The 27,425-nt window shown below is 47.8% G+C and overlaps 1 protein-coding gene across 2 annotated transcripts in view; it reads left to right on the forward strand.

Annotated features, from left to right (window-relative positions):
• AMZ2 (archaelysin family metallopeptidase 2) overlaps positions 1-27,425 on the forward strand; it is a 117,609-nt gene that overhangs the window by 69,832 nt on the left and 20,352 nt on the right. For both annotated transcript variants that reach the window (XM_063960853.1, XM_063960854.1), the window contains exons 3-4: positions 16,316-16,489; positions 22,008-22,136. In XM_063960853.1, coding sequence (XP_063816923.1) covers positions 16,316-16,489; positions 22,008-22,136 — 303 coding nt within the window. The remainder of the gene's footprint in view (positions 1-16,315; positions 16,490-22,007; positions 22,137-27,425) is intronic.

A 27,425-nucleotide genomic window follows, 5' to 3' on the forward strand; every position in this document is an offset into this window, starting at 1 on the left:
GGGGGGGCAGAAAGAGAAAGAAGAGGGGCAGATGCAGAAAAAAGAACAGAGACGATCTATGTCATGAGGAGGAAAGAACATTGAATGATTCTAAGAATAGTGCATACACATTACAATATCGATATAGACATTCGAGCTAGACGTCACTCAATAACCAATAAGGATCAAGGAGGGCATGGCGGCGTCCGGAGGGAGGATCCAGGTTCAGCACGGCCAGGAGCTCAGAGGACGGAAACAAAAAAACGGTTTGAGCATCAAATTGGGGGAGACATCATAAGCAACCAGGGGCCCCAAACTAGTTCAAATATGTGGGGGCAGTCATGTAGATAATAAGTGATCTTTTCCATATTAGCAACGAACCAAATATCATTATTCAAAGCTGGAATAGTAGGCGCAGCGGAGGACTTCCAATTTTTAGCAATTAATGATTTAGCAGCCACTAATATATGGGAAAACAGTTTATTCAATAGAGGGTCAAGGTCTGGGTGTGGACGGGCCAATAAAAACATCCACGGGTCCAGTTCGAGTGCTAAACCAGATAGGGAGTTTAATATATCGAGTACCCTATTCCAGAAGTGAACAATACGTGGACAGGTCCACCAAATATGGAAGAGAGTTCCACGTTGACCGCATCCCCGCCAACAAACTGGGGTGGCAGAAGGGAACATCCTAGATAGTTTGTCCAGGGTGTAATACCACCGATAATATAGTTTATAGGATGTCTCCTTGAGTTGGGTAGAGATAGAGCTTTTAGCAATACCCTCCCGAACTTCCTCCCAACAGGCATCGTCTGGTGGGGGACCCAGGTCCCTTTCCCACTCCCGCTCATGGCGAGTCTGCGGCCCAGAGGAAACTCCAACCAACATAGAATAGATCAGCGAAATTAACCCTCTACATATGGGTTTTGTAGTGCATAGAGACTCAAAAGAGGTAAGAACCCGCAGAGCATCAGCCTGGGGCAGGGAGAAAAGAAAGTGACGGAGCTGAAAGTATTAAAAAAAGGGAGGGGATAGCGAGGAAAACCTACATTTGATATCGTCTATTGACAATCAATGGCCCCGTAGAGATATATCATGCACCACATGGACCCCAGCACTAAACCAGGGTGTGAACCGATAGGGTGAAACCCCAGCGGGGAAATCAGGGTTGTCCCAGAGGGGTGTGAGAGGGGAGCATGAGGAGGACAGCTTATATTTCGTGAGAGATTTATGCCAAATAGAGAAATGGAATTTAAGAGAAGGAGAGGAGTTCGTTAGAGTGAGCTGGTGTGGTTTGCCCAGACCCCACAGCGAAGCCAATGAGTGAATTCCCAATGAAAGAGCTGCAAAATCCACCCAGGCAATAGAGCCACGGGGCGCAAAGGAGGCCACTATTTGACTTAGATGACTCGCCAAGTAATAAAATTTAACATCGGGGAATCCTTGGCCTCACTCCGAGCGAGGTAGCCGGAGCACAGTAAAGGCTATCCGTGGGGTTTGTTGTTCCAGACAAACCTTACGAATAAGGCCTGGGCATCCCTAAGAACCCCCTCCGGAACCCTCACAGGTAGAGTTTGAAAAAGGTAGAGAAGTTGTGGCATGACTGTCATTTTGAGAGCAATGATCCTACCCAGCCAGGATATAATATGTGATCTCCATCTTGCCAGATCAGATTTAATCTTGGTCAACAGTCGCGGGAAATGTTCAGAGTACCGGGAATTATAGTGAGAAGTTATATAAACACCAAGATACTTGATCTTAGTAGTCTGCCATCGAAGGTTATAGGAGGACTGCAAGAAGCGTTTGAGATCTCCAGGTACATGTAATAACATAGCTTCGGATTTATTGAAATTTATTTTATAGGCCGACAGGGAACCATATTCCTCTATAATCTGATATAGGGCGGGGAGAGAAAACTATGGCTGAGTAAGAGACAACAATACATCGTCTGCAAAGAGCGAAATCTTAGACTCCTGCGAGCCCACCTTCACTCCCCTAATTCCGTCAGAGTTTCTTATCATAGCGGCCAGGGGTTCAATGACCATGGCAAACACTAGGGGGGAGAGAGGACACCCCTGTCTCGTGCCATTAGACAGCGGGAAGGGAGGGGATAATATTCCGTTAGTGAGGACCTTAGCTATAGGGGAGGAGTATAGGGCAGAGACTCCCGTCAAAAAGTCTGCTGATATCCCAAACACCTGTAATGTCTGAAATAAAAAAGGCCATGAAATACGATCGAACGCCTTTTCGGCGTCGAGAGAAAGGATAATGGATGGGGTTTGTCTACGATTCAACAATTGGATAAGGTCGACCGCTCTCCTAGTATTGTCCCTGGCTTGACGTCCAGGTATGAATCCCACTTGATCATAATGTATCAGACTAGGGAGCACACCATTGAGGCGAGTAGCCAAAATTTTTGCATAGAGTTTGATGTCCAAATTCAATAGGGATATCGGCTGATAGTTAGCGCAATTTCGAGGATCCCTGCCCTCTTTGTGGATAACTATAACCCTGGCCTCCAGCATATTACTCGGGAATGGGGTGCCATGAAGTACAGCATTAAACAGTACCCTGAGATGGGGGACCAAAATGGAGGCAAATTTTTTATAGTAAGAGGCCGTAAAGCCATCAGGACCCGGCGCTTTAGAAGATTTGAAAGTCTTCAGAACGGCAGTTATTTCTTCATCAGTAATGTCCTTGTTCAGCTCCGAAGAGTCGAATTCAGATAGCCGAGGGAGATTAACCCGATGCAAAAACTCTGATATTAAGGCATCTGGGGGACCGGGGCCTGAGTCAGCTGGGTTTAGATTATAGAGCTTGGTATAATAGTCCCGGAACACCCTGTTTATACCCTCTGGGGCACATGTGACCCCACCAGACTCAGTGTGCACCGCCAGAATGTTATTCCGTGACCGCTGTGCTCTAAGGCGGGATGCCAGGATTCTATCAGCTTTGTCACCCTTCTCATAAAAGGTCTGATTAAGCCTCTGGAGAGTCTTTGCCGTACGCTCTGACAGAGATAGCGAGATCGCAGACCGCACTTCCAGTAAGGACTCTAAGTTGGAAGGGGTAGGGGAGAGTTTATGTTGGTGCTCAAGGGTCTGAAGTTTGGTGGAAAGGGAGAGGAAGCTAGCTTCCTGGGACTTTTTAAACCTGGACGCCTGACTAATCAAATGGCCACGTAAGACAGCCTTATGTGCCTCCCAAAGGGTAATAGGTGAAGTCCCCGAAAGGTCATTAAGTATAAAGTAGGGCTGCTTTATTTTTACACTGCAAATTAGATTGCAGATTGAACACACCCCACCCAAATCTAACTCTCTCTGCACATGTTATATCTGTCTCCCCTGCAGTGCACATGGTTTTGCCCAATTGCTAACAAAAATCCTGCTGCGATCAACTTGGAATTACCCCCAATGTGCACTGCAGGGGAGGCAGATATAACATGTGCACAGAGAGTTAGATTTGGGTGTGGTGTGTTCAATCTAAATTGCAGTGTAAAAATAAAGCAGCCAGTATTAACCCTGCATAGAAACTAGTGATGAGCACCGGAAATTTTTCGGGTTTTGTGTTTTGGTTTTGGGTTCGGTTCCGCGGCCGTGTTTTGGGTTCGAACGCGTTTTGGCAAAACCTCACCGAATTTTTTTTGTCGGATTCGGGTGTGTTTTGGATTCGGGTGTTTTTTTCAAAAAACCCTAAAAAACAGCTTAAATCATAGAATTTGGGGGTCATTTTGATCCCAAAGTATTATTAACCTCAATAAGCATAATTTCCACTCATTTTCAGTCTATTCTGAACACCTCACACCTCACAATATTATTTTTAGTCCTAAAATTTGCACCGAGGTCGCTGGATGACTAAGCTCAGCGACCCAAGTGGCCGACACAAACACCTGGCCCATCTAGGAGTGGCACTGCAGTGTCACGCAGGATGGCCCTTCAAAAAACTACTCCCCAAACAGCACATGACGCAAAGAAGAAAAAAAAGAGGCGCAATGAGGTAGCTGTGTGACTAAGATAAGCGACCCAAGTGGCCGACACAAACACCTGGCCCATCTAGGAGTGGCACTGCAGTGTCACGCAGGATGGCCCTTCCAAAAAACACCCCCCAAACAGCACATGACGCAAAGAAAAAAAGAGGCGCAATGAGGTAGCTGTGTGACTAAGATAAGCGACCCAAGTGGCCGACACAAACACCTGGCCCATCTAGGAGTGGCACTGCAGTGTCACGCAGGATGGCCCTTCCAAAAACTACTCCCCAAACAGCACATGACGCAAAGAAAAATGAAAGAAAATGAGGTGCAAGATGGAATTGTCCTTGGGCCCTCCCACCCACCCTTATGTTGTATAAACAGGACATGCACACTTTAACCAACCCATCATTTCAGTGACAGGGTCTGCCACACGACTGTGACTGAAATGACGGGTTGGTTTGGACCCCCACCAAAAAAGAAGCAATTAATCTCTCCTTGCACAAACTGGCTCTACAGAGGCAAGATGTCCACCTCATCATCATCCTCCGATATATCACCGTGTACATCCCCCTCCTCACAGATTATCAATTCGTCCCCACTGGAATCCACCATCTCAGCTCCCTGTGTACTTTGTGGAGGCAATTGCTGCTGGTCAATGTCTCCACGGAGGAATTGATTATAATTCATTTTAATGAACATCATCTTCTCCACATTTTCTGGATGTAACCTCGTACGCCGATTGCTGACAAGGTGAGCGGCGGCACTAAACACTCTTTCGGAGTACACACTTGTGGGAGGGCAACTTAGGTAGAATAAAGCCAGTTTGTGCAAGGGCCTCCAAATTGCCTCTTTTTCCTGCCAGTATAAGTACGGACTGTCTGACGTGCCTACTTGGATGCGGTCACTCATATAATCCTCCACCATTCTTTCAATGGGGAGAGAATCATATGCAGTGACAGTAGACGACATGTCCGTAATCGTTGTCAGGTCCTTCAGTCCGGACCAGATGTCAGCATCAGTAGTCGCTCCAGACTGCCCTGCATCACCGCCAGCGGGTGGGCTTAGAATTCTGAGCCTTTTCCTCGCACCCCCAGTTGCGGGAGAATGTGAAGGAGGAGATGTTGACAGGTCGCGTTCCGCTTGACTTGACAATTTTGTCACCAGCAGTTCTTTGAACCCCAGCAGACTTGTGTCTGCCGGAAAGAGAGATCCAAGGTAGGTTTTAAATCTAGGATCGAGCACGGTGGCCAAAATGTAGTGCTCTGATTTCAACAGATTGACCACCCGTGAATCCTTGTTAAGCGAATTAAGGGCTCCATCCACAAGTCCCACATGCCTAGCGGAATCGCTCTGTGTTAGCTCCTCCTTCAATGTCTCCAGCTTCTTCTGCAAAAGCCTGATGAGGGGAATGACCTGACTCAGGCTGGCAGTGTCTGAACTGACTTCATGTGTGGCAAGTTCAAAAGGTTGCAGAACCTTGCACAACGTTGAAATCATTCTCCACTGCGCTTGAGACAGGTGCATTCCACCTCCTATATCGTGCTCAGTTGTATAGGCTTGAATGGCCTTTTGCTGCTCCTCCAACCTCTGAAGCATATAGAGGGTTGAATTCCACCTCGTTACCACTTCTTGCTTCAGATGATGGCAGGGCAGGTTCAGGCGTTTTTGGTGGTGCTCCAGTCTTCTGTACGTGGTGCCTGTACGCCGAAAGTGTCCCGCAATTCTTCTGGCCACCGACAGCATCTCTTGCACGCCCCTCTCGTTTTTTAAATAATTCTGCACCACCAAATTCAAGGTATGTGCAAAACATGGGACGTGCTGGAATTTGCCCAGATTTAATGCACACACAATATTGCTGGCGTTGTCCGATGCCACAAATCCACAGGAGAGTCCAATTGGGGTAAGCCATTCTGCGATGATCTTCCTCAGTTGCCGTAAGAGGTTTTTAGCTGTGTGCGTATTCTGGAAAGCGGTGATACAAAGCGTAGCCTGCCTGGGAAAGAGTTGGCGTTTGCGAGATGCTGCTACTGGTGCCGCCGCTGCTGTTCTTGCGGCGGGAGTCCATACATCTACCCAGTGGGCTGTCACAGTCATATAGTCCTGAGCCTGCCCTGCTCCACTTGTCCACATGTCCGTGGTTAAGTGGACATTGGGTACAACTGCATTTTTTAGGACACTGGTGAGTCTTTTTCTGAAGTCTGTGTACATTTTCGGTATCGCCTGCCTAGAGAAATGGAACCTAGATGGTATTTGGTACCGGGGACACAGTACCTCCAACAAGTCTCTAGTTGGCTCTGCAGTAATGATGGATACCGGAACCACGTTTCTCACCGCCCAGGATGCCAAGGCCTCAGTTATCCGCTTTGCAGCAGGATGACTGCTGTGATATTTCATCTTCCTCGCAAAGGACTGTTGGACAGTCAATTGCTTGGTGGAAGTAGTAAAAGTGGTCTTACGAGTACGACTTCCCCTCTGGGATGACCATCGACTCCCAGCAGCAACAACAGCAGCGCCAGCAGCAGTAGGCGTTACACGCAAGGATGCATCGGAGGAATCCCAGGCAGGAGAGGACTCGTCAGAATTGCCAGTGACATGGCCTGCAGGACTATTGGCATTCCTGGGGAAGGAGGAAATTGACACTGAGGGAGTTGGTGGGGTGGTTTGCGTGAGCTTGGTTACAAGAGGAAGGGATTTACTGGTCAGTGGACTGCTTCCGCTGTCGCCCAAAGTTTTTGAACTTGTCACTGACTTATGATGAATGCGCTGCAGGTGACGTATAAGGGAGGATGTTCCGAGGTGGTTAACGTCCTTACCCCTACTTATTACAGCTTGACAAAGGCAACACACGGCTTGACAAATGTTGTCCGCATTTCTGTTGAAATACTTCCACACCAAAGAGCTGATTTTTTTTGGTATTTTCACCAGGCATGTCAATGGCCCTATTCCTCCCACGGACAACAGGTGTCTCCCCGGGTGCCTGACTTAAACAAACCACCTCACCATCAGAATCCTCCTGGTCAATTTCCTCCCCAGCGCCAGCAACACCCATATCCTCCTCATCCTGGTGTACTTCAACACTGACATCTTCAATCTGACTATCAGGAACTGGACTGCGGGTGCTCCTTCCAGCACTTGCAGGGGGCGTGCAAATGGTGGAAGGCGCATGCTCTTCACGTCCAGTGTTGGGAAGGTCAGGCATCGCAAACGACACAATTGGACTCTCCTTGTGGATTTGTGATTTCGAAGAACGCACAGTTCTTTGCTGTGCTTTTGCCAGCTTGAGTCTTTTCATTTTTCTAGCGAGAGGCTGAGTGCTTCCATCCTCATGTGAAGCTGAACCACTAGCCATGAACATAGGCCAGGGCCTCAGCCGTTCCTTGCCACTCCGTGTGGTAAATGGCATATTGGCAAGTTTACGCTTCTCCGACGACAATTTTATTTTAGGTTTTGGAGTCCTTTTTTTACTGATATTTGGTGTTTTGGATTTTACATGCTCTGTACTATGACATTGGGCATCGGTCTTGGCAGACGACGTTGCTGGCATTTCATCGTCTCGGCCATGACTAGTGGCAGCAGCTTCAGCACGAGGTGGAAGTCGATCTTGATCTTTCCCTATTTTTGGAACCTCAACATTTTTGTTCTCCATATTTTAATAGGCACAACTAAAAGGCACCTCAGGTAAACAATGGAGATGGATGGATACTAGTATACTTATGGATGGACGAGCGACTGCCGACACAGAGGTAGCTACAGCCGTGGACTACCGTACTGCGTCTGCTGCTAATATAGACTGGATGATAATGATATAAAAAATATATATATATCACTACTGCAGCCGGACAGGTATATATTATATAATGACGGACCTGCTGGACACTGTCAGCACTGCAGACTCCTAAAGTAAGCTACTAGTATCAAGAAGATAGAAAAAAAAAAAACACCACAGGTAGGTGGTATACAATTATGGATGGACGAGCGACTGCCGACACAGAGGTAGCTACAGCCGTGGACTACCGTACTGCGTCTGCTGCTAATATAGACTGGATGATAATGATATAAAAAATATATATATATCACTACTGCAGCCGGACAGGTATATATTATATAATGACGGACCTGCTGGACACTGTCAGCACTGCAGACTCCTAAAGTAAGCTACTAGTATCAAGAAGATAGAAAAAAAAAAAACACAACAGGTAGGTGGTATACAATTATGGATGGACGAGCGACTGCCGACACAGAGGTAGCTACAGCCGTGGACTACCGTACTGTGTCTGCTGCTAATATAGACTGGATGATAATGATATAAAAAATATATATATATCACTACTGCAGCCGGACAGGTATATATTATATAATGACGGACCTGCTGGACACTGTTAGCACTGCAGACTCCTAAAGTTAACTACTAGTATGAAGAAGATAGAAAAAAAAAAAAAACACCACAGGTAGGTATACAATTATGGACGAGCGACTGCCGACACAGAGGTAGCTACAGCCGTGGACTACCGTACTGCGTCTGCTGCTAGTATAGACTGGATGATAATGATATAAAAAAATAAGAATTTACTTACCGATAATTCTATTTCTCGTAGTCCGTAGTGGATGCTGGGGACTCCGTCAGGACCATGGGGAATAGCGGCTCCGCAGGAGACAGGGCACAAAAATAAAGCTTTAGGATCAGGTGGTGTGTACTGGCTCCTCCCCCTATGACCCTCCTCCAAGCCTCAGTTAGGATACTGTGCCCGGACGAGCGTACACAATAAGGAAGGATATTGAACCCCGGGTAAGACTCATACCAGCCACACCAATCACACCTTATAACTTGTGATCTGAACCCAGTTAACAGTATGACAAACGTAGGAGCCTCTGAACAGACGGCTCACAACAAATAACAACCCGATTTTTTTGTAACAATAACTATGTACCAGTATTGCAGACAATCCGCACTTGGGATGGGCGCCCAGCATCCACTACGGACTACGAGAAATAGAATTATCGGTAAGTAAATTCTTATTTTCTCTAACGTCCTAAGTGGATGCTGGGGACTCCGTCAGGACCATGGGGATTATACCAAAGCTCCCAAACGGGCGGGAGAGTGCGGATGACTCTGCAGCACCGAATGAGAGAACTCAAGGTCCTCCTCAGCCAGGGTATCAAATTTGTAGAATTTTGCAAAGGTATTTGCCCCTGACCAAGTAGCAGCTCGGCAGAGTTGTAATGCCGAGACTCCCCGGGCAGCCGCCCAGGATGAGCCCACTTTCCTTGTGGAATGGGCCTTGACAGATTTAGGTTGTGGCAAGCCTGCCACAGAATGTGCAAGTTGAATTGTGCTACAAATCCAACGAGCAATCGTCTGCTTAGAAGCAGGAGCACCCATCTTGTTGGGTGCATACAATATAAGCAGTGAGTCAGACTTTCTGACTCCCGCCGTTCTTGAAATATATATTTTCAATGCCCGGACCACGTCCAACAACTTGGAATCCTCCAACTCGTTAGTAGCCGCAGGCACCACAATAGGCTGGTTCAGGTGAAACGCTGACACCACCTTAGGCAGAAAATGAGGACGCGTCCGCAGTTCTGCCCTGTCCGTATGGAAAATCAGATATGGGCTCTTATATGATAAAGCCGCCAATTCTGATACTCTCCTGGCTGAAGCCAGGGCCAGTAGCATGGTTACTTTCCATGTGAGATACTTCAGCTCCACCGATTTGAGCGGCTCAAACCAATGGGATTTGAGAAAATCCAAGACTACATTAAGATCCCACGGTGCCACTGGGGGCACAACCGGGGGCTGTATATGTAGTACTCCTTTTACAAAGGTCTGGACTTCAGGAACTGAAGCCAATTCTTTCTGGAAGAAAATCGACCGGGCCGAAATTTGAACCTTAATGGACCCCAATTTGAGGCCCATAGACAATCCTGTTTGCAGGAAATGTAGGAATCGACCCAGTTGAAATTCCTCCGTGGGGGCCTTCCTGGCCTCACACCACGCAACATATTTTCTCCAAATGCGGTGATAATGTTGTGCAGTCACCTCCTTCCTGGCTTTTACCAGTGTAGGAATGACCTCTTCCGGAATGCCTTTTTCCTTTAGAATTCGGCGTTCAACCGCCATGCCGTCAAACGCAGCCGCGGTAAGTCTTGGAATAGACACGGTCCCTGCTGAAGCAGGTCCCGTCTTAGAGGTAGAGGCCACGGATCCTCCGTGAGCATCTCTTGAAGTTCCGGGTACCAAGTTCTTCTTGGCCAATCCAGAGCCACTAGTATCGTTCTTACTCCCTTCTGCCGTATAATTCTCAGTACTTTTGGTATGAGAGGCAGAGGAGGGAACACATACACTGACTGGAACACCCACGGTGTTACCAGAGCGTCCACAGCTATTGCCTGAGGATCTCTTGACCTGGCGCAATACCTGTCCAGTTTTTTGTTGAGGCGGGACGCCATCATATCCACCATTGGTTTTTCCCAACGGTTCACAATCATGTGGAAGACTTCTGGATGAAGTCCCCACTCTCCCGGGTGTAGATCGTGTCTGCTGAGGAAGTCTGCTTCCCAGTTGTCCACTCCCGGAATGAATACTGCTGACAGTGCTATCACATGATCTTCCGCCCAGCGAAGAATCCTTGCAGCTTCTGCCATTGCTGTCCTGCTTCTTGTGCCGCCCTGTCTGTTTACGTGGGCGACTGCTGTGATGTTGTCCGACTGGATCAACACCGGCTGACCCTGAAGCAGGGGTTTTGCCAGACTTAGAGCATTGTAAATCGCTCTTAGCTCCAGTATATTTATGTGAAGAGACATCTCCAGGCTTGACCATACTCCCTGGAAGTTTCTTCCTTGTGTGACCGCTCCCCAGCCTCTCAGACTGGCATCCGTGGTCACCAGGACCCAGTCCTGTATGCCGAATCTGCGGCCCTCTAACAGATGAGCACTCTGCAACCACCACAGAAGAGACACCCTTGTCCGTGGCGATAAGGTTATCCGCTGATGCATCTGCAGATGCGATCCGGACCATTTGTCCAGCAGATCCCACTGAAAAGTTCGTGCGTGGAATCTGCCGAATGGAATCGCTTCGTAAGAAGCCACCATCTTTCCCAGGACTCTTGTGCATTGATGTACAGACACTGTCCCTGGTTTTAGGAGGTTCCTGACAAGTTCGGATAACTCCCTGGCTTTCTCCTCCGGAAGAAACACCTTTTTCTGAACCGTGTCCAGAATCATTCCCAGGAACAGCAGACGTGTTGTCGGGGTCAACTGAGATTTTGGAAAATTCAGAATCCACCCGTGTTGTTGCAGCACTACTTGGGTTAGTGCTACTCCGTCCTCCAGCTGTTCTCTGGACCTTGCCCTTATCAGGAGATCGTCCAAGTAAGGGATAATTAATACGCCTCTTCTTCGCAGAAGAATCATCATTTCGGCCATTACCTTGGTAAAGACCCGAGGTGCCGTGGACAATCCAAACGGCAGCGTCTGAAACTGATAATGACAGTTTTGCACCACGAACCTGAGGTACCCTTTATGTGAAGGGCAAATTGGGACATGCAGGTAAGCATCCTTTATGTCCAGGGACACCATAAAGTCCCCTTCTTCCAGATTCGCTATCACTGCTCTGAGTGACTCCATCTTGAACTTGAATTTTTGTATGTACAGGTTCAAAGATTTCAGATTTAGAATAGGTCTTACCGAGCCGTCCGGCTTCGGTACCACAAATAGCGTGGAGTAATACCCCTTTCCCTGTTGTAGGAGGGGTACCTTGACTATCACCTGCTGAGCAAACAGCTTGTGAATGGCTTCCAATACCGTCGCCCTGTCTGAGGGAGACGTTGGCAAAGCAGACTTTAGGAACCGGCGAGGGGGAGACTTCTCGAATTCCAACCTGTAACCCTGAGATACTACCTGCAGAATCCAGGGGTCCACCTGTGAGCAAGCCCACTATGCGCTGAAATTCTTGAGTCGACCCCCCACCGTTCCTGAGTCCGCTTGTAAGGCCCCAGCGTCATGCTGAGGGCTTTGCAGAACCCTGGGAGGGCTTCTGTTCCTGGGCAGGGGCTGCTTGCTGCCCTCTCTTACCCCTTCCTCTGCCCCTAGGCAGATATGACTGTCCTTTTGTCCGCTTGTTCTTATAGGACCGAAAGGACTGCGGCTGAAAAGACGGTGTCTTTTTCTGTTGGGAGGGGGTCTGAGGTAAAAAGGTGGATTTTCCGGCAGTTGCCGTGGCCACCAGATCCGATAGACCGACGCCAAATAATTCCTCCCCTTTATACGGCAATACTTCCATATGTCGTTTGGAATCCGCATCACCTGACCACTGTCGCGTCCATAAACTCCTTCTGGCAGATATGGACATCGCATTTACTCTCGATGCCAGAGTGCAAATATCTCTCTGCGCATCTCGCATATAAAGGAAAGCATCCTTTAATTGCTCTATAGTCAATAAAATACTGTCCCTATCCAGGGTATCAATATTTTCAGTCAGGGAATCCAACCAGACGACCCCAGCACTGCACATCCAGGCTGAGGCGATGGCCGGTCGCAGTATAACACCAGTATGTGTGTATATACTTTTTAGGGTAGTTTCCAGTCTCCTATCTGCTGGATCCTTGAGGGCGGCCGTATCCGGAGACGGTAACGCCACTTGTTTTGATAAGCGTGTGAGCGCCTTATCCACCCTAGGGGGTGTTTCCCAGCGCGCCCTAACCTCTGGCGGGAAAGGGTATAATGCTAATAACTTTTTTGAAATTAGCATTTTTCTATCTGGGTTAAACCACGCTTCATCACATACATCATTTAATTCCTCTGATTCAGGAAAAACTACAGGTAGTTTTTTCACCCCCCACATAATACCCCTTTTTGTGGTACTTGCAGCATCAGAGATATGCAAAGCCTCCTTCATTGCCGTGATCATATAACGTGTGGCCCTACTTGAAAATACGTTTGTTTCATCACCGTCGACACTAGATTCAGTGTCTGTGTCTGGGTCTGTGTCGACCGACTGAGGTAAAGGGCGCTTTACAGCCCCTGACGGTGTCTGAGACGCCTGGGCAGGTACTAACTGGTTTGCCGGCCGTCTCATGTCGTCAACTGATTTTTGTAATGTGCTGACATTATCACGTAATTCCATAAACAAAGCCATCCATTCCGGTGTCGACTCCCTGGGGGGTGACATCACCATTATCGGCAATTGCTCTGCCTCCACGCCAACATCGTCCTCATACATGTCGACACACACGTACCGACACACAGCAGACACACAGGGAATGCTCTTATCGAAGACAGGACCCCACTAGCCCTTTGGGGAGACAGAGGGAGAGTTTGCCAGCACACACCCAAGCGCTATAATATATATGGGAACAACCTTATATAAGTGTTGTTCCTTATAGCAGCTTAAATATATCCAGTATATCGCCCAAAAATGCCCCCCCTCTCTGTTTTACCCTGTTTCTGTAGTGCAGTGCAGGGGAGAGTCCTGGGAGCCTTCCTCACAGCGGAGCTGAGCAGGAAAATGGCGCTGTGTGCTGAGGAGAATAAGCCCCGCCCCCTATTTCGGCGGGCTTTCCTCCCGTGGATTTAGATAATTGGCATGGGTTAAATACATACATATAGCCTTAATGGCTATATGTGATGTATTCTTTTGCCTTAAGGTAATAAAATATTGCTGCCCAGGGCGCCCCCAGCAGCGCCCTGCACCCTCCGTGACCGCTTGGTGTGAAGTGTGTGACAACAATGGCGCACAGCTGCAGTGCTGTGCGCTACCTTCATGAAGACTGAAGAGCCTTCTGCCGCCTGTTTCCGGACCTTCAATCTTCAGCATCTGTAAGGGGGGTCGGCGGCGCGGCTCCGGGACGAACCCCAGGGTGAGACCTGTGTTCCGACTCCCTCTGGAGCTAATGGTGTCCAGTAGCCTAAGAATCCAATCCATCCTGCACGCAGGTGAGTTGAAATTCTCTCCCCTAAGTCCCTCGATGCAGTGAGCCTGTTGCCAGCAGGACTCACTGAAAATAAAAAACCTAAAGAACTTTTTCTAAGCAGCTCTTTAAGAGAGCCACCTAGATTGCACCCTGCTCGGACGGGCACAAAAACCTAACTGAGGCTTGGAGGAGGGTCATAGGGGGAGGAGCCAGTACACACCACCTGATCCTAAAGCTTTATTTTTGTGCCCTGTCTCCTGCGGAGCCGCTATTCCCCATGGTCCTGACGGAGTCCCCAGCATCCACTTAGGACGTTAGAGAAATATATATATATCACTACTGCAGGACAGGTATATATTATATAATGACGGACCTGCTGGACACTGTCAGCAGAATGCGTTTATAGAATAAAAACACCACACGACGAGTGTTTAACTTTTTCAGGCAGACAATCACAATATACTGGTGGTCACTGGTCACTGGTCAGTCACACTGGCAGTGGCACTCTGGCAGCAAAAGTGTGCACTGTTAAATATATGTACTCCTGCTATAACTGCTCCCCAGTCTCCCCCACAATTAAGCTGTGTGAGCAGTGAGCACTCAGCACAGTCAGATATACATAGATGATGCAGCACACTGAGGCTGAGCACAGATATGGTATACTGTGTCACTGTGTATCGTTTTTTTTCAGGCAGAGAACGGATTATATTAAATAATAATAAAACTGCACTGGTGGTCACTGGTCAGTCACTAGTAAACTCTGCACTCTCTGAGTACTCCTAAGCTCCAGTAAATCAAGTGTCTCACTCTCACTATCTATTTCTATTCTAAACGGAGAGGACGCCAGCCACGTCCTCTCCCTATCAATCTCAATGCACGTGTGAAAATGGCGGCGACGCGCGGCTCCTTATATAGAATCCGAGTCTCGCGATAGAATCCGAGCCTCGCGAGAATTCGACAGCGGGATGATGACGTTCGGGCGCGCTCGGGTTAACCGAGCAAGGCGGGAAGATCAGAGTCTGCCTCGGACCCGTGTAAAAAGCGTGAAGTTCGGGGGGGTTCGGTTTCCGAGAAACCGAACCCGCTCATCACTAATAGAAACAAAATAACCCACCCAAATCTAACTCTCTCTGCAAATGTTATATCTGTCCCCCCTGCAGTGCACATGGGGGGGGGGGGGGTGATTCCAAGTTGATCGCAGCAGGATTATTTTTAGCAAATGGGCAAAACCATGTGCACTGCAGGGGAGGCAGATATAACGTGCAGAAAGAGTTAGATTTGGGTGGGTTATTTTGTTTCTGTGCAGGGTAAATACTGGCTGCTTTATTTTTACACTGCAAATTAGATTGCAGATTGAACACACCCCACCCAAATCTAACTCTCTCTGTAAATGTTATATCTGCCTCCCCTGCAGTGCACATGGTTTTGCCCAATTGCTAACAAAAATCCTGCTGCGATCAATTTGGAATTACCCCCACGGTTTTGCCCAACTGCTAAAATGCTAAAAAATTTCCTGCTGCGATCAACTTGGAATTACCCCCAATGTTTCAATGAGCAGTAAGGGTACCAACAAACAGTGGCGTAAGTTTGTCCCAGTTGCCCGGAGGCAAGAAAAATATTGGTGCCCCCCCCCCATATATCATTCGTAAGCCAATAAGATGCTGTTTTCAGATCCGAGTAAAACCAAACCCGCTCATCTCTAATTCTAACTATATGAAGCTACTACAAAACCCGTTGCAACTAGGCAGATCTATGTAGGGGTCCAGCCACACACTACATAGATCTGCTCAGTTACTCACAATGCAGATTATTTCTCTGACAATTAATTTGCAAGTGTCATATCCAGGATTAGAACCCACAACCTATTACACTGGAAGCAGGCACCTTACTGATGGAGATATCTGCTCTTGCATAAGAAGTATGAGAATTCTAACTATATGAAGTTACGTGTAATTGTCAGAGAAATAACTTCATATAGTTAAAATTCTCATGTTTCCGTTATAGGAGCAAATAGCTTCATCAGTAAGGTGTCTGCTTCCAGTGTATCTATAATAAAGAGGGTGTGATTTGTAAGGTGCAGTGACTAGTGGGGAAGTCGGCTACGGAAAAGATACCGGCTGCTGTCATATAACTTAATTGATTAATGTCGCTGAACACATGGAACAGGAGGAGAGGTGCCCCCCTTCAAAGCAGGAGCCCGGCGGCAGCTGACTCCGTTGCCTCCCAGAGTTCTGCCTCTGCCAACAAAGTTGTCCATGTCTGTATCAGGAATATTTCTAAGGAAAAATATAGTTCGAACTGTGATTTTTATTGGTATTATTAACCACTTAACTCACAATTTTTGAGCTGATTGTACCTATTTAAAAAATAAGAAAAAATAAAGTATAATGAAAGTGCATGTTTCCTTTTTACCTAGTGATACATTTGCACTCATCATTGATCTATTCTCTTTATTTCAGGTCAGTTTGGAGACTCAGACAGACTCACTCGGGAATACATTGGGTGGCTGAAAGGTTACTGCCAGGCATTCTTTTATGGTTTGCCTGTAAAAGTCCGGGGCCCTGTCCGCATCGCAGACACAGGCTGCGCTTTTCGAGTCAATGATTCAACTCACAATCTGCAGATTCATGCAGGTAACACACATCACATGTGTAATAAATGTGCAAAGACCAAGCTGTTAGTATGTCCTTTCCATCCACACATTGTGGCATATTCAGATGTGGTTTGAATGAGCATCGCTGCTACTTACTGTACTTGGAAGCAGCAGTAATGCTTAGATATGGTAATGCAGCAGGAGGTGTCTGGTATAAATAGACTTCTCCTGCATGCATGTGTGACCCTCTGCTGCTTCCGAGGACACAGCATTGGATCACCTGTACACAGTGGCATAAGTTCGTCACAGTTGCCCAGAGGCAAGATAAATATTGGTGCCCCCACTATATTTAGATAAATATGTATGTATGTATGTATGTATGTATGTATGTGTTATGTGTGTGTGTGTGTGTGTGTGTGTGTGTGTGTGTGTGTGTGTGTGTGTGTGTGTGTGTGTGTTGGAGGGTTCTGAAAAAAATGTATATATACACTTCTCTTACGTCCTAGAGGATGCTGGGGTCCACATTAGTACCATGGGTATAGACGGTTCCACTAGGAGCCATTGGCACTTTAAGAGTCTGAGAGTGTGGGCTGGCTCCTCCCTCTTTGCCCCTCCTACCAGACTCAGTTTGTAAAGACTGTGTAACCTATTAAGGTGCGCAGTCAGCACTGGTTGGGGTCTCCCTATACCATTGAAAGCACTGTGTGTGGCTCCAATCTCTGTGTCTCTCTTGCCATTCTTGGGGGTGAAACTCTGCCTAGCTGTGTGTGTGTGTGTGTGTGTGTGTGTGTGTGTGTGTGTGTGTGTGTGTGTGTGTGTGTGTGTGTGTGTGTGTGTGTTGGGGTCTCCATTTAGCTATGTCCAGAGACTCTGTGTCATAAGCTGCAAAGGATATGTCCTCTCAGGATGATCTCATTCCATGTAATCAGGATTGCCCTGTTTTAGCGCAGATACCAGCAAAGGAGCCTGAGTGGTTATCCTCTATCAAATCTATGATAACTCAGATTTCTACTAGGGTTGCACAGAATGAATCTGCAACTCAGGTTTTACAGAACTCTGTGGCAGTTTGGTACGGTTCTGTTACCTCAGGGCCCCCCTCTGTTGGTTTCCACAAACGTGCTATTGCCCAGATTATGCAAGATGACACAGATACCGATTCTGACACGGCAGACAGTGATGGGGATGTGCTGCGGGGGGCAGCATCTCTTGAAAAAGGGGTGCAGTTGATGATAGAGGCTATCAGGGATGTGTTGAATATTGCTGATACAACACCTCAGCAGGTTGAGGAGGCTTACTTCACTGACAATAAGAAAGCCTCGCTAACCTTCCCTGCGTCCATAGAATTAAATTAAATTTTTTAAAAAGCGTGGGAAACCCCGGAGAAAAAATTCCAGATCCCTAGAAGGGTTCTGGTTGCTTTCCCCTTCCCTGAGGAGGATAGGAAAAAATGGGAAAACCCACCCATAGTGGATGCCTCTGTATCCAGACTCTTGAAAAAGGTGGTTTTACCTGTCCCAGGATCTACCGCCTTTAAGGAGCCGGCTGATCGCAAGATTGATACTACACTCAAATCCATATACACAGCTTCAGGGGCGATACTATGTCCTACTATTGCCTGTGCATGGATTTCCAAAGCTACAGTAAAGTGGTCAGGCACGTTACTTGAGGATTTGGATACAATGGATAAATGTGACGTTGAATTGTTTTTACGTAACATTCAGGATTCTGCAGGATTTATGGTGGAATCCATGAAAGACCTAGGTTCAATGGCTGCAGGAATATCTTCCATGTCGGTCTCAGCTCGTCGAGGACTGTGGCTGCGCCAGTGGTCTGCCGACGCGGAATCCAGGAGAGGTGTGGAGACCCTACCCTACACAGGTCAGGCTCTCTTTGGGGAAGCGTTGGATGCATGGATCTCCACGGCTACAGCGGGTCAGTCACCTTTTCTCCCCTCAGCTGCACCTGCTACGAAGAAACCATTTTCTTCAGCTGCATCACAGTCCTTTCGGGTTGCTAAAACAAGAAAGGCCAAACCGTCCAACACCTTCTTTAGAAGAGGTCGACCAAAATCCAAGAAACCCGCTGCTGCGGGTTCCCAAGAACAGAAGCCTGCTTCCGGCACGCCAAAGTCCTCAGCATGACGGTGGGCCGTGCGGCCTGGAGGTAGGGTCGGTGGGGGCAAAACTCAGACATTTCAGTCACGTCTGGGTGTCATCCGTCCTGGATCCCTGGGTACAAGATATTGTGTCCCAGGGGTACCGGCTGGAATTTCAGGATCTCCCTGCTCACCGGTTCTTCAAATCAGGCTTGCCAGCTTTGCCCGGCAGACAGGGCCACCCTACAGGGAGCCATCCAGAAGTTGGTGGAGGCACAGGTTATTGTATCAGTTCCTCCCCAGATGCAAAACAAAGGTTACTATTCGAACCTTTTCGTGGTACCGAAACCGGATGGTTCGGTCAGGCCCATTCTGAACTTAAAATCACTAAACCCCTTTCTGAGGGAGTTCAAGTTCAAAATGGAGTCTCTAAAGGTGGTGATATCAGGTCTGGAGGAGGGTGAATTCCTGGTATCCCTGGATATCAAGGATGCGTACCGCCACATTCCGATTTGGCAGCCGTATCAAGATTGGCACTGTTGGACTGTCATTTTCAATTCCAGGCACTGCCATTCGGCCTCTCCACAGCACCGAGAGTATTCACCAAGGTGATGGCGGAAATTATGGTTCTCCTCCGCAGACAGGGGGTGAACATAATTCCATATCTGTACGATCTGTTGATAAAGGCATCATCCAAGGAGAAGCTATTACAGTCCATAGCTCTCACGACCCAGCCACTCAAGGAATATGGTTAGATCCTGAACCTTCCAAAATCACATTTGGAACCAACCAGGAGGTTGTCCTTTCTGGGAATGATCCTCGACACGGGAGTGCAGAGGGTGTTTCTTCCAGAGGAAAAAGCGTTGGTGATACAAACAATGGTCCGGGATGTCCTGAAGCCAGCCCGGGTGTCAGTTCATCAGTGCATTCGCCTTCTGGGGAAGATGGTGGCCTCTTACGAGGCTCTGCAGTACGGGAGATTTCATGCTCGGTCCTTCCAACTGGATCTCCTGGACAAATGGTCGGGATCTCATCTACAAATGCACCAGAGAATACTGTACGTCTGTCGCCAAAGGCCAGGATCTCACTCCTCTGGTGGCTGCAATTACCTCACCTTCTGGAGGGCCGCAGGTTCGGGATTCAGGACTGGATCCTTCTTACCACGGATGCAAGTCTCCGGGGCTGGGGCGCAGTCACTCAAGGGGGAACCTTCCAAGGAAGGTGGTCAACTCTGGAATCCAGCCTGCCAATAAACATTCTGGAATTAAGAGCCGTCTACAACGGGCTTCTCCAAGCGACCCATCTTCTGAGAAATCGGGCCATTCAAGTGCAGTAGGACAATGTAACGACAGTGGCTTACATAAACCGACAGGGCGGAACGAAGAGCAGAGCTGCAATGTCAGTGGTAACAAGATTCATCCTCGGCGGAAAAACACGCATTGGCGCTGTCAGCAACCTTCATTCCGGGAGTAGACAACTGGGAAGCGGACTTCCTCAGCAGACACGATCTCCATCCAGGAGAGTGGGGCCTCCATCCGGAGGTGTTCACGGAGGTAACAAATCTTTGGGGTGTACCTCAAATAGACATGTTGGCCTCTCATCTCAACACGAAGCTTCGGTGGTATTGTTCCAGGTCGAGGGACCCGCAAGCCGTGGAGGTGGACGCCCTAGTGACTCCGTGGGCGTTCCAGTCAGTGTACGTGTTTTCTCCACTTCCACTCATTCCAAGGGTTCTAAAACTCATAAGGAGAACAAGAGTTCAGGCGATCCTCATTGCTCCGGATGGGCCAAGAAGGGCTTGGTACGTGGATCTAATGCTAGAGGCCTCTTCCTCTTCGGGAGAACCTGCTACAGCAGGGGCCGTTCACTTATCAAGACTTACCGTGGCTAAGTTTGACTGCATGGAGGTTGAACGCCAGATATTAGTTTGGAAGGGCATTCTGAACAAGGTTATTCCTACCCTGATACAGGCTAGGAAAGGAGTAACGTCAAAGCATTACAATCACATTTGGAAAAAGTATGTGTCTTGGTGTGAATCCAAGAAGTTTCCACCGGTGGAGTTTAAACTTGGACGATTTCTCCTCTTCCTCCAAGCAGGTGTGGATATAGGCCTGAGATTAGGTTCCGTAAAGGTCCAAATTTCATCCCTATCCATTTTTTCCCAGAAACAGTTGGCTGCCCTCCCTGAGGTTCAGACCTTTTTGAAGGGAGTTCTGCACATCCTACGGCGCCCTGGGATCTTAACGTGGTGTTGCAGTTCCTCCAGTCGGACTGGTTTGAGCCTCTACAGGAGGTTGAGGTCAAGGTTCTCACGTAGAAGGCTGTCACTTTGTTGGCCTTGGCTTCTGCTAGACGTGTGACGGAGTTGGGGGCTTTGTCATGTAAAAGCCCATACTTGATCTTCCATGAAGATAGAGCTGAGCTCCGGACACGTCCGTAGTTCCTTCCGAAGGTTGTGTCGGCATTTCATATCAACCAACCTATCGTTGTGCCAGTTGCTACTGACTCCTCAGTTTCATCAAAGTCCTTGGATGTTGTAAGGGCTCTGAAAATCTATGTGAGGAGGACTGCTCGTCACAGAAAATCGGACTCTCTGTTTGTCCTGTATGATCCCAAGAAACTTGGGTGTCCTGCTTCTAAGCAGACAATCTCTCACTGGATAAGGTTTACTATCCAGCATGTGTATTCTACGGCAGGATTGCCATGTCCTACGTCTGTTAAGGCCCACTCTACTCGTAAGGTGGGTTCTTCCTGGGCAGCTGCCCGGGGTGTCTCGGCTTTACAGCATTGCCGAGCGGCTACTTGGCCCGCCCAGCGCTTCATGATACTGCAGATGCGTACCCAGCATCGTCTATGGGTGGTTGACTGTCTGCCAGTGTTCTACATCCCTTGTGTACATTCATGTGGCCAAATGTGCAAGGACTGAGACACCCACTTGTAGCGCCCATGCTGTAATTCACACTGGTGTGCCCTTACATACCACTATTGGTCACACCATCAAAACTTTCACAGGCCCTATGGCTATTGCAGTTCCTTTGTCTATGGCCTCCTATGCCTGTGCAGCTGGAAATGCAACCGCTAGCAGTGACACATCTGTGACACTCCTATAACACGCCCACTGAGCGGACAATATTTGCATGTTCTACTAGCCATCTCGCAGTCACTGCCCAGCTACGCCCCTAACTTTGCTGTCACTTTTCTGATACCATTTGATCCGATCGCATCAGCCCTTTTGTGCGTTCGCTCTGTTGAACATATGCCCCGTAGGGGGACTCAGCCAAGCATGTGCAGTTGCAAATAGTTGCTCAGCAATGGCATTATACAGTATGTGCGCTTCAGAATCAGACCTGTGATGTATAAATCTGTCCGATGAGTGCCAGTATTGATTTGTGGACATTATAGATTGGATATGCATTGCATATACACATATGAAATTAACATTTACTGTGACTTGGGCCCACAGGAGACTTACTGAAATATCTGAAGACGATAAAGCCAGCAGATGCATTCTGTATTGTTGGAGCTACCATGGTGGACCTGTATCCTCGAGACTCCTGGAACTTTGTGTTTGGCACAGCATCTCTGACAGAGGGTAATTAGACTTTCCTCTAGGCACCTGGTTTATGTGTCTAGTCCTTATAATATGCAACTTAATCAGGGCCGGTTCTTGCTCTAGTGGCGCCCCGGGCAAAGTATAGGGGCGTGGCTTCAAATAGGGGCGTGGTCAGGTACGCCCCTATTTGTGCCCCCTGTAGCGCCGCTGAAAGAAAAAAAAAGTATACTTACTATCCCCGTTCCTGATCCAGACCGCTGCAGACCTCCTCCGCCGGCGCCGCTCTTCTCCTCTACTCTCCTCGATCTATGGGAGAGACGTTATTACGTCTCTCCCATAGAACAGCATAGACACTAGAGGTCAATTATGACCCCTAGTGTCCGTGCCACTATGCTGTGCGGTGCGCGATGACGTCATCGCGCACCGCACAGCAAAGGTCCTCTCTATGAAGGTAAACTAGACGCTACGCGTCTGGTTCCCTTCAAAGCGGGGGGCACAGTGGTGGATCTTGCCATGGTGCGGCGCCCTCTGGATGGCGCCGGCGCCCTCCGGAAGGCGGCGCCCCAGGCAAAAGTCCTGTTTGCCCGTGGCAAGATCCGCTACTGAACTTAAGGCACAAGCAGGAAAAAGAACAAAGGGGTTCATTCCGAGTTGATCGCTCGCTAGCAGTTTTTAGCAGCTGTGCAAACGCTATGCCGCCGCCCACTGGGAGTGTATTTTAGCTTAGCAGAAGTGCGAACGGTTGTATCACAGAGCGCCTGCAAAAAAGTTTTGTGTAGTTTCAGAGTAGCTCAAAACCTACTCAGCGCTTGTGATCACTTCAGACAATTCTGTTCCGGATTTGCCGTCACACACCCACCCAGTGTTCGCCCAGCCACACCTGCATTTTCCCTGGCACGCCTGAGTTTTTCCGAACACTCCCTGAAAACGGTCAGTTGCCACCCAGAAACGCCCACTTCATGTCAATCACTCTGCGGCAACCAGTGCGACTGAAATGCATCGCTAGACCCTGTGCAAAACTACATCGCTCGTTGTGCCCGTACATTGCGCGTACACATTGCACCAAATACGCATGCGCAGAACTGCTGTTTTTTAGCCTGATCGCTGCGCTGCAAACAAATGCAGCTAGCGATTAACTCGGAATGACCACCTAAATCTATTACTACAATTAGTGTACCACTTCGGGGCAAGGTGCCTCGCTGCACTCAGCACAGGTTACTATTTGCAGTCATAGGCCCTCAGTCAGTATCAGCAGCAGTTTTTGCTAAATTGCTAAAACTGCTACTGAAAAAAACTCACACTGGGGGGCGGCCCAGCAAAGGGCAAGGCCGCCCAGCATGAGAAGGTCCGCCCTGCATTGTGACTGCATATAAAAATGCAATTGCAACGCCGGGCAATTGCATTTTTATATGCAGTCACAATGCAGGGCGGACCTTCTCATGCTCCCCCCTGCTCGTATGTTTTCCCCTGCAGCGACCGCGTGTGATGTTACGAGGCTGCCCCTAAATGGTCTGGACACGCCTGAATTGTCTGGACCACTCCCCCCTAACTCTGCGTTGCCCCCCCCCCCGATGCTGTCAATCAAATTGCAGTCGCACAGTTCCAGGATGCGATCGCAACCTGAAAGTCCATGCATTCGCGTTGCGGACTATGTACTTGCTCAGATGACCAAAAAGCGTCCTTCTGTGATTTTCTCAATTTGTTTATCAGTACTGAATGAGGGTCATAGTCCATATTGATAAATGTTGCAAAAGTGAACCAGGTGTCACTGGCGCTAAATCCGTAAAGATGTGTTCAAACTGGACCCTGGCATGGGCCACCACAAACACAATCGTGAGGGGATCCTAACACCCCTTATTAGGGTGATACCCTTGATTGATGTGCAAACTAACTGAATAAGACTGGGTATAAAATCACAAATGAACATTTATTAATAAAAACATACAATACATGTTATCTGCCAGTGCAATGGGACTCCAAAAGTGACTTGTGCTATTTTTTGGTATATCAGCAAAGAAGCTCTCACCCTCTTTCTGTGTTGCGGTGGGCTAGCTTATAAATAAGCTGATGTGGTCCTGGGCTGAAATGGCCAAGCACCACCGCAAAAAGATCAGCAGCAATAGGTCACCTCCAGTCCAAATGTATTGGTCCTCAATCCAAAGCAACGCGTTTCGGTTCTCAAAGAACCTTTCTCAAGAAATCCATTTCTTGAGAAAGGTTCTTTGAGAACCGAAACGCGTTGCTTTGGATTGAGGACCAATACATTTGGACTGGAGGTGACCTATTGCTGATAATCTTTTTGCGGTGGTGCTTGGCCATTTCAGCCCAGGACCACATCAGCTTATTTATAAGCTAGCCCACCGCAACACAGAAAGAGGGTGAGAGCTTCTTTGCTGATATACCAAAAAATAGCACAAGTCACCTTTGGAGTCCCATTGCACTGGCAGATAACATGTATTGTATGTTTTTATTAATAAATGTTCATTTGTGATTTTATACCCAGTCTTATTCAGTTAGTTTGCACATCAATCAAGGGTATCACCCTAATAAGGGGTGTTAGGATCCCCTCACGATTGTGTTTGTGGTGGCCCATGCCAGGGTCCAGTTTGAACACATCTTTACAAATTTAGCGCCAGTGACACCTGGTTCACCATTTTTTCCTTATCTGCATTTGTTGGGAATTGGTGTTTTTCCCCCCAATTTGAACCGAGTGTCTGGGCAGCTTTTTCTGTTTCACTGCGCAATTCTGAGATTGTATATTTTTTCCATATCCAAATGTTGCAAAAGTTGGAAAAAAAAGACGACCCCCCCCCCCCCCACCACCACCACCATATGGGGTTGACCTATTGAGTTTCTAACTAGACACTGGGGTATATTTACTAAGGTCCCGATTTTGGCCGAGATGATGTTTTTTCTTCAAAGTGTCATCTAGGGAATTTACTAAACTCAAATCACGGCAGTGATGAGGGCATTCGTATTATTTTGGGGGTCCTAGGAAAAAATTACGAATCAATACACCATCGGTCAAATACGCCTGCAATTTGGTAGAAAACGGTCATTTACTAAAAAGTGCAAATCACAAACACTGCCGACAATAGCCAAACACTGCCGTGCTGAAATACAATTCGTGAAAAAGTGCTAAAAAAAACAGACCTGCTTTTTTTTACCGCGTTCGGATAGGCATGCACGGATCCATGAGATCCGTGCATGTTTTTCAGTGGGAAGGGGTGGGAAAGTGTTATTTAAAAAAAAAAAAAATGCGTGAGGTCCCCCCTCCTAAGCAAAACCAGCCTCGGGCTCTTTGAGCCGGCCCTGGTTGAAAAAATATGGGGAAAAAAATGATAGGGGTTCCCCCATATTTAAACAACCAGCACCGGGCTCTGCGCCTGGTCCTGGTTCCAAAAATACGGGGGACAAAAAGCGTAGGGGTCCCCCGTATTTCTGAAACCAGCACCGGGCTCCACTAGCCAGATACATAATGCCACAGCCGGGGGACACTTTTATCTAGGTCCCTGCGGCCCTGGCATTACATAACCAACTAGTCACCCCTGGCCGGGGTACCCTGGAGGAGTGGGGACCCCTTCAATCAAGGGGTCCCCCCCCTCCAGCCACCCAAGGGCCAGGGATGAAGCCCGAGGCTGTCCCCCCCCATCCAAGGGCTGCGGATGGGAGGCTGATAGCCTTTTTGTAAAAAAATGAATATTGTTTTTAGTAGCAGTACTACAAGTCCCAGCAAGCCTCCCCGCAAGCTGGTACTTGAAGAACCACAAGTACCAGCATGCGGTGGAAAACCGGGCCCGCTGGTACCTGTAGTAGTACTACTACTAAAAAAATACCCCAATAAAAACAGAAGACACACACCTTGAAAGTAAAAGTTTAATACATACATCCACACCTCCATATACACATACTTACCTATGTTCACACGAGGGTCGGTCCTCTTCTCCATGTAGAATCCATGGTGTACCTGTTGAAAAAATTATACTCACAAAATCCAGTGTAGATGGCTCCTCTTCTTTTCTATTTGTAATCCTGGTACTTTGCAAAATAACAAAACGGACACCCGACCTCGCACTGAAAGGGGACCCATGTTTTCACATGGGACCCCTTTCCCCGAATGCCAGGAACCCCCCCTGACTTTTGTCTAAGAGGGTTCCATCAGCCAATCAGGGAGCGCCACGTTGTGGCACCCTCCTGATTGGCTGTGTGCTCCTGTAGTGTATGACAGGCAGCACACGGCAGTGTTACAATGTAGCGCCTATGCGCTCCATTGTAACCAATGGTGGGAACTTTGTGGTCAGCGGTGAGGCTACTTTCGGTCAACCTTAACATTGCAGATTGGGTAACAATGGGATAGCGACGAGCTATCCACACCCTTCCAGCACCTACACAACATGTTCTACTACATTCAGTTTTTACATGTCTGATAAAATGGAAGCATAGATTGATGGCAGATACAAATCTACAGGCCCATCTAAAGGGGTGTACTCACGGAGCGATCGCTGCTTAAAATCTAAGCAGTCTGACTAGATTGCTTAGATTTTAAGCAGTGATCACTCCGTGTGTACCCCCCTTTAGTGTACCCCCACTGTGTACCCCCACAGCGATAGCGATGTGCGGCCCCGTGCATCGCTGTCGCTGGTGCTAGATTGGCACGTTGGGTGAAATGAGCGCCCCGCCCCCCGTTTCCCTCCCCCCCTCCCCTGCACGCTCAGCACACATCTCTCCCCAAATCGGCCCTTAACAAGGCACTTTTTGTATTATTAAAAGTTGTTGTTTTTAATACAAAAGACCTAACTCCCCTTGTAGACTATAAGTAAGATCACTAATTAATTAATTGATTATATACTTGCATATTAATGTTAGTGTCCATTAATGTTCCCATCTCTATGTCTATTTGTTATTACAGGTGAAACTCAGAAAAATAGAATATCGTGCACAAGTTAATTTATTTCAGTAATTTTACTTAAAAGAAAGGTCAAACTAATATATTATATAGACTCATTACATGCAAAGTGAGATATTTCAAGCTTTCATTTGTTATAATTTTGATGATTGTGGATTACAGTTTAAGTAAACCACAAATCCAAAATCTCAGAAAATTTGAATATTATGAAAAGGTTCAATATTGTAGGCTCAAAGTGTCACACCCTAATCAGCTAATTAACCCAAACCACCTGCAAAGGGTTCCTGAGCCTCTAAATCAGGGGTGGGGAACCTTTGGCCCTCCAGCTGTTGCTGAACTACACATACCAACATGCTCTGCTATAGTTTTGCTATTTGGTCATGCTAAAACTGTTGCAGGGCATGCTGGGATGTGTAGTTCAA

The sequence above is a fragment of the Pseudophryne corroboree genome, chromosome 3 (genome assembly GCF_028390025.1).
Source record: "Pseudophryne corroboree isolate aPseCor3 chromosome 3, aPseCor3.hap2, whole genome shotgun sequence".
NCBI classification, from domain to species: Eukaryota; Metazoa; Chordata; class Amphibia; order Anura; family Myobatrachidae; genus Pseudophryne; species Pseudophryne corroboree.